Here is a 12,100-nt window from a genome sequence, read left to right on the forward strand (position 1 = left end):
CTTGTGTTCACGTTACTCCAAGAGCGAATCAAGCATCATGAAATTTTCTCCCAAAATGTCAATCTGTGTAGGCTCAGTAATCTCCACTTCCTCAGATCACAAAGGATATCAAAATACTTTGAGGAATCTAACCTTCTTAACATTCTGTTTCTCCTTTCTTCCTTTAATACTAAATGTCTAAATCTTCTCCTTACCTGCGAATGGTCTCTGGCTCATTTCTAACTCCTTGTCATGCAACCAAAACATACGTTTGTAAAGTATAGTGGTGGAGGTAACAAATATTCAGACTAAAATAAGCAACCAGAGGAAAATCGAGAACATATTGTCCAATACCACCATGGGACAAGTGGTTCTCCTAGGGGTCCTTCTCAGCGTGGATGTGGTGGACTTGATCTGCGCCAAGCTTCAGGGCCAGGTAGAAACTGCTGGTAAATGCAATAGGAAGGATTTCTGGCTGCCATCAGCCCAGAATAGGATGTGGGGAGAGGGGAAGGATGGGGACATCCCATGAAAGAGACTGCTGGCATATGAAGTCTCCGGCAGGACTAGGGTGAAAGGAGCCTGAGTAACTGAGGCTTAAGTGAGAGAAACGGTCGCAAGAAGCTGGGAAGTGAAGTCGGAAGAAGGGTGATGATGTAGGTAGTGAGAAAAAGATGGGGAGCTAGAACACACAACTCATAGCAGGGGCGGAGATGAAGGGAGGAGAGACAGGTGCACAGGCATTGGGCTTTCCCTTCCAGAAGGCCATGCCTCTGCCACTGCCGCCGCCTCCCGTTCCAGCAGAGCCTGGGGCCCGGCCAATGCCCACCTCAGTCTAGGGGGTTCGCCTCCTACAGCTACTCCCCCACCTTCAATTCCCGGCAGGTGGCGGACCCCGCCCCCACAAGGCCAAGTGCCTGCTGTGAGCCTGTGAACAAAACACCTGCTCTCCAGCCACTGCCAGGGTGGGGCGGGGCAGGGCGGGGCGCTCGGGAAGCTGGGGGAGGAGCCACAAAGGCAGCAAGGAGGACCGCACTTCCCTCTTCTTTTTTAATGTATACATTCAGTGCTATCAGTCTTCATGTGAGTGCTACTAGGGTAGGACTACAAATTCTACTATGTTTTCATTTTCATTCAGTTCAGAATCCTTTCTATTTTTTTTTTTCTTTTTTCATTACTTCTTTGACCCAGGGGATATTTCGAAGTGTTCTGTAGTTCACAAATAGTTGAGTATTTTCCAGAGATATTTTTGTGCTTGTTTTCTGATTTGATTATTTTGTGGTCAGGGAACACACTATTATGACTTCAGGCCTCTTGACTTCTTCCTTTTATTAAGGCTTATTTTTGACCCAGAACATAGTCTTTTTTGGTAAGTGTTCCATAGATCCTTGAGAAGAATAGTGGTGGCCGAGTCTACTATGCCCTTGCTGATGTTGAGCCTATTGAAATATCAGACTATAATTGTGAATTTGCCTATTTCTATTTTCAGTTCTATCAATTTTTACTTCATGTACTTTGAAGCTATTAACAGATACATGAACATTTAAGATTGCTCTTAATTGACCCTTTTATGGTTATATAATGACCTGTTGTTTATTGCTGGTAATGATTTTTTTGCTTGAAACTGTTTTGTCTGCTATTCATATAGCCACTCTAGCTCAGCCTTCTTTGGTCAAGTGTTAGTGTGGCATATCATATTTATATCTTTTGAACAAATTTCTGTCTTGACATTTAAAGTGCATTTTGTATAGGTGGCATATAGTTGAGTCTTCCTTTTTTATCCATTCTGACAGTCTGCGTTTTAGTTGAGGCTTTTAGACCGTTTTCATTTACTGTGATTTTTTTTCAATATATGAAATTTATTGTCAAATTAGTTTCCATACAACACCCAGTGCTCATCCCAAAAGGTGCCCTCCTCAATACCCATCACCCACCCTCCCCTCCCTCCCACCCCCCATCAAGCCTCAGTTTGTTCTCAGTTTTTAAGAGTCTGTTATGCTTTGGCTCTCTCCCACTCTAACCTCTTTTTTTCTTTTTTCCTTCCCCTCCCCCATGGGTTTCTGTTAAGTTTCTCAGGATCCACATAAGAGTGAAAACATATGGTATCTGTCTTTCTCTGTATGGCTTATTTCACTTAGCATCACACTCTCCAGTTCCATCCACGTTGCTACAAAGGGCCATTTACTGTGATTTTTGAGATAGTTGATTTGAATCTGTCATCATGCTGTTTGATTTGCATTTGTCTTATCTGCTCCTTGTTCCCGTTCTCTTCTTTTTCTGCTTTCTTTTAATCGAGTAATTTTTATGATTCAGTTTTATCCATTTATTTATTTATTCATGTATTCATTTATTCATTTATTCACTTATTTATTTAGGCTTCCTAGCTAGAACTTTTCAGTTTTGCTGCTTTAGTGGTTGGTTTAGGGTTTATAGTCTATGGCTTCAGCATCACAGTCTCCCTTCCAGTAATGTTATACCACATCGTATATAGTTTAGGCAAATTACAAGAGTTGACTTCCATTTCTTCTTTCCTAGACAGATCCTTCCTTTGGGCAGATCTTTGGGCAATTGTATATTTCCCAGTTGAAGTTTTCTCCCAGGTTTCCAATGTTAAACTTCAGTCTTTTGTTTGTGATGTCTAATATGTGTTTATTCCTACCCATCGTATTGTTCATGGCTAACATAATTTACATCTCTGTAAGTGCTATTTGGTTTTTAAAACTATAGCTTCTATGCCTCTAGTTATCTTTTCATGCTTTGTTTGGAGATATAGTTAAGTTACTTACAAACAATTGGATCCTTTAGTCTTGCTCTTACGAATTATTGGCTGAATCCAGAGTGGTGATCAGCCTAAGGCAAATTATGAGTTTTTCTATCTTAGCTAATGTGAATAGACACTGTCCCTCGTGCTGTGGGAGCACCAGGCAGTGTTTCCTCTACTCTTTTCAGATTTTTTTCCCTTGATGACTTCCTTCCATGTATGCACTGGTTGTTACTCTGCTGAATAGCCAAAGGGGACCCTGTGCAGATGCCCAGGGTTCTTTCTGTGTCCTGCTTTCTCCTCTCCTGGATGCTGACCTGTCGTCTCTATCTGTCTTGACTTCACCACACTCTCAGTTTTGCCACCTTGACACAAGGAGTATGGTGAAATCTACTTAAATAATTTACGTCTCCTGTGTCGTAGCCTGAAAACTCTCTCAAGGGAATGAGTTTGGGCATACGTGTTAGGCTAACGTGTTTTGTTTTCAGGGATCATTGTCCTTCATTTTCTGAAGTTCTGTGTCTTGAAAATCATGTTAAAATTGTATTTTGTCTGTTTTGTTTTTGCTTGCTTCAGGTAGGAAGATCAATCAGTATGTGTTACCCCATCTTGTCCAGAAGCAGATTACAGTGGAACTTCAGCACATGCTCTAGACTGTCGAGAGTGCTTGTCTTCCTTCTTTGCTTAATTGCCTCCTGCTCCTCCTTCATTCCTCAGTATAGTTATCTCTTCCTCAGGGACATCTATCTTCCTTGGGCCCAATCTAGATCAAGTTATGATCACAGAACTCTGTCTTCTAATAGGAACTATCTGAATTTAGAATTACCATTTGAGTTGTCTTTCTCCTTCACTAGACTTTAAGCTAATCAAGAGCCAGGGGTCTTCTCTATTGTATGCGTAGAGCTGAGTATAACATCTTCCAATGAAGGTATATATTTATTCAATGTTTGAATGAGTGAAATGAAGATGCACAGGCCTGTATATGCAAAAAGTACTCATCTATTTTATTTATGTTTCTTCTCTGATGCAGATTATGCTGGCTTCTTGAAAATCCAAGATATATGTGTTTCCTATGAGAAATTAAGGAAACTTAACAAAAATCACTGTAAACTTCTTATGGGAAAAATTACAAAAATGGAAAAAATGGTTAGTGCACTACAAAACGAGCTACAAGAAGCGAAAGGCATGATATCACGGTTAGAGCATCAAAAAGTTGAATGGGAACGTGAATTCTGCAGTTTGAGGTATAGCATCTTGGCTTTAAGGAAATATTTCAACTTTTTCCTTTTATACTACAGATGTGTAGAGGCAGTTTTGTAATTGCTGACTTACCTTATGGGATTTTCCTGGAAAGAATACTTGTTTAGTGTTGTGAGGTGTGCGATTCTTGGAAAAAACACAGCAAGTTCTTAACAGTGAATACTTCTAATACTTTAATGTATATTCCAAATCACAATTTTAATGGCCATATAAAAGTCCACCATAGTCCAAGAAACATCATTATTTAAGAGATTGAATTCTGCCTGTTTTTCATCTTTCTGTATTTTAATTAATGCTGTCAGGAATGTCTTTTATAGAAATCTGTTTCTACATGTCTGGTTACTTACTTGGAATCAATTCTTCAATATAATGTTATCTGGATAAGGTATAAAACTTTTAAAAAAGGTCTTTGATCCATATTTTTAAATTGTTCTCAGGAAAGTTTATATTACTTTCTGTACCTACCAACAGAGTATAAAATGGTCATTTTTCTCAAGACAGTAAAATTCCCCAAAATTGATTCCGTTTGCTTCTTAACATGCAGGGCTTAAAAGGTAAAGTAGGGGTGCCTGGGTGGCTCAGTTGGTTAAGCATCTGGCTTCGGCTCAGGTGATGATCTCGTGAGTTTGAGCCTTGCTTTGGGTGGGCTCGAGCCCGGCTTTGGGTGAGCACGAGCCCCGCTTCAGGTGAGCTCCTCTTCTCTCACTGTCTCTCCCTCTCTGTCTGCCCGTCATGGGATTCTGTCTCTCTTTCTCTCTCTCTGCCCTCGCTCACTTGCGTCATCTCTCTCTCAATAAAAAATTTAAACAAAGTAAAATGGGGGCGCCTGGGTGGCTCAGTCAGTCAAGCTTCCGACTTTGGCTCAGGTCATGATCTCAGGGTTCGTGAGTTCGAGCCCCACATCGAGCTGTGTGTTGTCAGTGCAAAGCCCACTTTGGATTTTCTGCCTCCCTCTCTCTCTCTATGCCCCTCCTTTGTTTGCATGGGCTCTCCCTTTCTCTCTCAAAAATGAATAAACTAAAAAAAAGTAATACAGAAAGTGATTACTGATAAGTTTTTTCAACATCTCTGTCATAGGTAGATAAAATTAATTCAAAAGTGTATGCTGAAAGGCCATATTACTCTTTATTGTTTACTTAATTAATACGTATCCTGTTGTGTTCTAGAATGGATGTTTAAGTGATTCATAAAGTAGGTATGCATCAACAAGGTAAGTTGCAATGTTGTGGAAGAAGAAACAAAAAGCATAGGCAACAGATATTAGACTAGTCAGCGTAGTCTTGGATGACAGTAATCTGCACATGTATGTTGTGTAAACAACATCCACAGATGCTCTCTTTCACTGCACATCATTTTTGGAGGTACCTGTAAGGTTTCATCAAGTGGAGATTTCATTTCCAGTGAGTTGATAAACTTGCTTATAAACAGCAACTTCTCTTTTTAATGAGAAACTGAATTATCTGTCCTATGGAGGAATAATCATACCTGTGGGAAAGGGGGTAATTTTCAACTCTAACTTTCCTGAATAATTTCAAACTTCCTTTCCTACAACATCTACCAGAGTTATTACTGACTAAAACTAAGTTGCATAATGCTTTCTCCTGGCTTCTTTTCAACCGTATATATGGTTTGGAAGAGATTGAAGTGACAAATTAAAAACATGAGCCGTACAAGGAAAACAATTGGAGAACATAGAAATTTTTCATTTGGATAATAAGCCAACTTATGTGGAACCAGATCATAAAATGAACTTTTTATGTCTAACAAAACAAATTTTAAAAGAAGCACATGTAATTGCAGATGTACCTTAAAACAAGAAGAAGAAGAAGAAAGAAGAAATGCTGATATGTTATATGAAAATATTAGGGAAAAGTTAAGAAGAAAAGAAGACGAATATAAGAAAGAAGTTGAAACAAAACAACAAGTTGAACTCACTCTTAGAACGCTAAACATGGAATTGAAGGCCACAAAAAATCAGGTAAATCGGTTTTTGATAAAAACTGTATTTCCATCCATATTACATAGTGTAATATTATACATATATATTTTATAGTATCCCTTTGACTCAAGATATATTATTTAGGTTTAAAATAAATTAAAACATGGGATTATGTTCTTTTGAACATTTTTTTAAAGTTCTCCACTTCAGCTTTTGACCTTTTTTTTTTTTTTAACGGTATGAGACCAGAATCATAATGAAATGTGTCTCCAGGTTGTAGAAGAGCGCAGTGACACTCAGTGGCAACTTTCTCCAGAACAGAAGGCCAGAGTCTTACAAGATGGAAGTCTAAACAATCACTTTTGCAAGCAAAAGGAGCTAGAAATGGCTCATAAGAAAACTAATTCTAAGGTATCTTCTTTAGTTATTTTGAAGTACATGTGTGTATGTATTTGTATATATTCTATTTTTTAGTTATTATTACTTTTTTCTCCGTGTGTGTGTATGTGTATATATATATGTGTGTATATATATATATATATATATATATATATATATATGTGTGTGTGTGTGTGTATGTGTATATATATGTGTACATATATATGTATGTATATATGAAACTGAACTGTGTTCATCATGGAAACTATAGAGGATTTTAAAAGCACATATATTTTGAGGAGGGTCATGGGGGATGGTGGCATTTTTGCTTCAGTGGATAAAATAATAGTCTTGATTAAATGCATTTGTCTGCAACAAATAGTGACATTCATAATGTCCTCATCCAAGGGAGAGGCTTTTATTACTTTCTGTAGGAATTGATGAGCTCTCCCTAATCTCAAAACTATTGCTACTAGCAACATGTGTTTTGGTTTTGAACAGTTACTTCACTGCCTTGATATATTAATAGGTTAGTTGAACACTTCCGCTAATGGACAGGAGGGCAAGTGTAGCCAGTTCACTGATCATATTTTCGGTATCAAGTCTCCTACTTTTGAGAAAAGTAACAGTTTTACTTCAAGAAGCATCCTATTTCATTACAAGGAACTTTTGATAACAATGGTATGCTGTGGTATATACTTAATGATAATTTATTGATAGGTATTTTATTCCTAATAAAATAGTTGAGTGTATTTCCCCTCTTTTATATTTATTACTGTTTTCAACATGAAGAGGAAATACAAGTTATTGTAGCAGTAAATAATCTCATGGTATTCTAAGAGATGTATAAATTTCACCTAATTTCCTATCAGTATTTTGAAATACAAGACTTCTTTCGTACTTGTGTATTTACACTAGAGAAGTGGCAGTGGTTGGTGCAAGAGCACTTTTTGTGGAGTGAGAAGACCTGGGGAGAGTCCTACAGCTCACCATTTTAATCTCTCCATTCTAGAATTGTGATAACCAAATGAGTTCATTGATGTATGTAGAAGTGTTTCTATTATAGTACAGTGCCTAGATTTTTCAGTTATCAATAGATATAATTCTTATAACTGACTATAGAAATGGTAGCAAAGTAGATACCTATGAAATATTCTCAGGAAAGAAGAATTTTAGGAAATTTAATCTGTCCGAGTATATGCAGAGCTAAGGATTTTACTGTGGGGTCGCTGTGTTCGATATCTACTGTAAACTCAATTTTTAAGTGTAGTCAGGTTTATTAATCTTTTATTTTAGGCCTTCTGGTTTGTTGTAAATCAGAGAAAGGGCTTTTCCAATTCTGAGATTCTGAACACTTTTCTCACAAATTCTTTTTTACTTTCATGCCTTCATTATCTACAGTTAAAGTTCTGAACTTTTTGGAACTTACGCTTGTATAAAATTTGAGATTTGGAGCCAACTTTATTTTTTTTCCAGTTGGATATTCACTTACTGTAATCTTCCTTCCTTCCTTCCTTCCTTCCTTCCTTCCTTCCTATGCTTCTTTATTCATTAGAGAGAGAGAGAGAGAGAGAGAGAGAGAGAGAGAATGCAAGCAGGGGAGGGGCAGGGAGAGGGAGAGGGAGAGCGATAATCCTCAGCAGGCTCCTGACTGTCAGCACAGAGCCTGATGCGGGGCTTAAACCCACAGAATGTGAGATCATTCCCTGAGCCAAAATCAAGAGTCAGACACTCAACCAACTGAACCACCCTGGCACCCCCTGAAACCTTTTCATTGTTTAAACATAGATTATGCTTTCATTTAAAAGAAAATCATGATAATGCCATTTTATTGAGTACTATCTGAAAATGTGCTTGGTTTTACTTAGCTTTCTGATAATCATGAGAAAACACAAGATCGGTTGCATAAAAACCACATGTTGCAGGATAAAATTGTCGTGCTGAGACTGGAAAGAGACACCATAAACAATCAGAAGTAGCCAGGGAGATAACACCTTTTGTGTCTTTAACTGAATTCAGTGAACAGGAATGTGTATGTGTTACAAAAAGACGGTGAATTGATGTATGTGTTGATATTTCTCAAAGTACGTATGTGAGAGTTGTCTATTATTAACATAATTTAATAATAAGATGATTTAGAAAATCAGTAACAGAAATGTCTTATTAGGTAGTTGTGAGACAACTTCAACAAGAACTGGCTGATACTCTGAAGAAACAGTCTATGTCACATCTTCATCTGGAAGATGAAACACGGGATCTCAAGAAGAAATTAGGTCAAATCAGAAGTCAGGTATGTAGTAAATGTAACCTGTCAACAGCTAACTTATAGCTAGTTAAATAATATAAAGTGTTTTAGGATACCAATTTCCATGGACCGCTTTCTTTGGTATTTTCATTATAATTAATTTATTATGATTTTAGTATCTTTACAATGCATTTATTTCATAAACTTCTGCCTCTCTTTCTCCTATTTGTGTTATACATTGTTTTCTTATAATACTTACTTTTAGGAAAGTTGAGGCTTTTGTATCCTTCCTCACAGAAATTGAGAGACTTTTTTCGTTCTTTCTTTAATTTAAATTTTTTTGACAGTTTATTTATTTATTTTGAGAGAGAAAGTGAGAGAGAGTGTGAGCGTGCATGTTAACAGGGGAGGGGCAGACAGAGGAGAGAGAGAGAATCCCAAGCAGGCTCCATGCTGTCAGTGTAGAGCCAATGTGAGGCTCAGTCTCATGAACCGTGAGATCATGACTTGAGCTGAAAGCAAGAATTGGACGCTTAACTGACGTAGCCACCCAGGTGCCCCAAGAGACTTTTGTCCCCTACTAAACAATGTTTTTTAATGATATCTCTATTACCATGATGAGGCAAGCTGGATCAAATCAGAAGATAATGTTTAATGGAATGATTCAGATAATTATCTTAGTTCTCATCTTCACTTTTGAGAAGAATGTATATTGATTTCAGGATGACTTGTACAGAAAGATCACTTAACAAACCACTTGAACTTCGGCATTTCCTTCATTTTCTTTGCCTTTTAGACATATTGTCAAAGCACGGAAATATTCTGATCATGTGTAGTATGGACGCCCAAAAGCGAGAATTAAGAACATTCTCTGTGTCCTGCCATTGGGTTTTTTTTAAAGCTATTTTGAGGTACAATACACATACCATAAAAGTCACCCATTTGCCACACACAGTTCATGGTCTCTGTGTACACTCGTGCAACCATCACTGCTATCAAGTAGAATGTTTTCCTCATCCTGAAAGGAAACCCTTACCATTGCCCCCAGCCTCAGGCAACCACCAGTCTACTACTTGGTCTCTCAATGGAGTTGCCTCTTGTGAATATTTCATATAAATGGAGTCACACAACGTATGGTCCCTTGGGACTAGCTAGCTTTACTTAATGTTTTCTGGGTTCATCTGTGTTGGTTACAGCTTATATCAGTGCTTCATTTCTTTTTATTGTCAAACAGTACTCCATTGTGGGCTAAGGCCCTTGTTCATTCATCAGTTGATGGACCTTTGGGTTGTGTCCACTTCTTGCCTATTAATACAGCTGCTTATGAACATTTACGTAGTTCTTGTGTGGATATCCGTTTTTAATGTCTCTGCCATCAGATTTTATCCTCTGAGTTAATCGGGTTGATTTTACCATCTCTCAGCCGTTACTCATGCTGTCCTGTCTTTTTAGTTTCTGTTCCTCTTGAGTAAACCTGTGTTATTCAGACTTGGCTCACAGTCTCCTTTCCAATGAATTTTCTCTGACTGTTCTAACTCCCATTAGCTTTAACTCTCTTGACACTTGTCATCTAGCCTGTGCAGAACAATTTAGTCCTTTATTTGACATTGTTTTTATTTTTTTCATGACAGGTAATTTCATCTTCCTAAGTATAAATTTAAGGGATAGTAATATTTGACACGGGTGATACTTATCCTTGTATAAATTGAAAATACTTTAACTTAACAGTTTTTCCAATAAAATTAATTACTTTATACTGTATCAATAAATTCTTCTTGAAAACATTGGTATAGCAAAGCTTTTATTCTAAATGTATGCTAAGAAATGAAATACTAAATTGAGGGGTGCCTGGCTGGCTCCAGTCCGATTAGAGTCTGCCTTTGGCTCAGGTCATGATCTCCATGTTCTTGAGATGGAGCCCTGCATTGGGCTTTCTGCTGTCAGCAGAGCCTGCATTGGATCTGTTGTGTCCCTCACGTTCTGAGCCACTCAGACTCGTGCTCTGTATCAAAAAATAAACGTTAAAAAATGTGTGTATATCTCTATACACACACACACACACACACACACTTATATAAGTAAAACTATTAATGAAAGCACTTAATCAAATAGAGGAGAAATGTTCAATCAAATGTTTAGTTTTTTTTCCCTCTCACTATGAAAAAGCACGCTAAATTTGTCTTTCTTTCTTACACAGCCAGAACTGTGATTTACAGATTTGTAGCACTTTACCAATGCAAGTATCTGGGGACAGCTTTTCTGATATGCTTTTACCACAAACCCTTAATCTCTTCATCAGAGTACATGCTAAAGCAGCCTAACGTAAACAGTATGGACATGAAATGATGGAGGAACTTTAGTTTCACAAGCTCGTTTATTTCCATGTCAGTGGCTTTCCCTTGCCTCTGATGGTCATGTAAAGGATCTACTACTGAGTCAAAGAGGTGCTATTTGTACCGTAGTCTGTGAGCATTGTCCACTCAGTGGTATAGAGAGGAAGTAAGTTAAAAGGATTATAAGTGGAAAAAAGTACTGTTGGCTAGTGGCATTGGCAAAGTTTTTTGAAGTACTGAGGAGAGATTCTGGGCCTCATGCTCCCCATTTGCTACCACTTGCGGTGGAATGAAGAATAACTTCGGTATAATTTGTATAGGGGAAAACTGGTATTGGCAAGCCACCTGCCTAAACTATCACATTGTATTGGAACACAAACTACAGCAACAGTAATCATGCTACATGCAGACACTTAGAGCTGACTATGTGCCACGTACCCTTCTAAGTTGTTCATCTATTATTTCCTAATTTAATCTTCACAACATCCCAGTGGGGTAGATACTATTATTATTTATTTTGAGATCACTTTTTTAAGGTCCTTTGTTTTGAGAGAGACAGAGAGACAGAGAGAATGTGGGGAAGGGCATGTAGGGAGAGAGAGAAAAAGGGAGAGAGAGAGAGAGAGAGAGAGAGAGAGAGAGAGAGAGAGAGAGAGAGAGAATCCCAAGCAGGCTCCTCACTACCCATGCAGAGCTCGATGTGGGGCTCAATTACATGACCCTGTGATCATGTCCTGAGCTGAAATCAAGAGCCAGACACTGAACCAACTGAGCCAGTCAGGTGCCCCAGTAGGTGCTATTATTACCTTCATTTTACAGATGCAGAGATTGAGACATGGAAGTTTTAGGTAGTGTGCTCAAGGTCATACAGCTCATAATGAGCAGAACTGGGAAATCAGACCCAGGCATTCTGGCCCCTACTAGGATAGTATTTCTCAAATTCTTCCATTAAATATCTTGTTGTCACTGAAAATAGCATGTTCAGTTTTATAATCATGAGAATAGCAACGTCATTCACCTATGTGAATATGTAAAATCATAGTTGATGTGATGCTTGGAATATGAAAATAGAAATGTTTACCATGAGGTAAATTCTTATATTTCCTCCATTTGACCAATAGATACACTTGTACATTTATGTGATCATATATAATTTAAAAACATTAACAATATTATGTTTTTGTAGGAGAGTAAGGTTGGTAAAC

General features: G+C 37.9%; 1 protein-coding gene across 3 annotated transcripts in view; it reads left to right on the plus strand.

The window, feature by feature from the left end:
* Positions 1–5,853: 5,853 nt before the first annotated feature.
* Positions 5,854–12,100, plus strand: part of LOC122212804 (ankyrin repeat domain-containing protein 26-like) — a 45,025-nt gene continuing 38,778 nt past the window's right edge. The window contains exons 1-3 of one of the 3 annotated variants that reach the window (XM_042926768.1): positions 5,854–5,978; positions 6,189–6,350; positions 8,485–8,607. In XM_042926768.1, the coding sequence (XP_042782702.1) occupies positions 5,952–5,978; positions 6,189–6,350; positions 8,485–8,607 (312 nt within the window). In that variant the 5' untranslated portion in view covers positions 5,854–5,951. Of the gene's footprint in view, positions 5,979–6,188; positions 6,351–8,484; positions 8,608–12,100 lie in introns of those variants that run through there. The other 2 variants (XM_042926769.1, XM_042926770.1) reach the window with 2 other exon arrangements.

The sequence above is a fragment of the Panthera leo genome (assembly GCF_018350215.1).
Source record: "Panthera leo isolate Ple1 chromosome F3 unlocalized genomic scaffold, P.leo_Ple1_pat1.1 chrF3_random_Un_scaffold_30, whole genome shotgun sequence".
NCBI classification, from domain to species: domain Eukaryota; kingdom Metazoa; phylum Chordata; class Mammalia; order Carnivora; family Felidae; genus Panthera; species Panthera leo.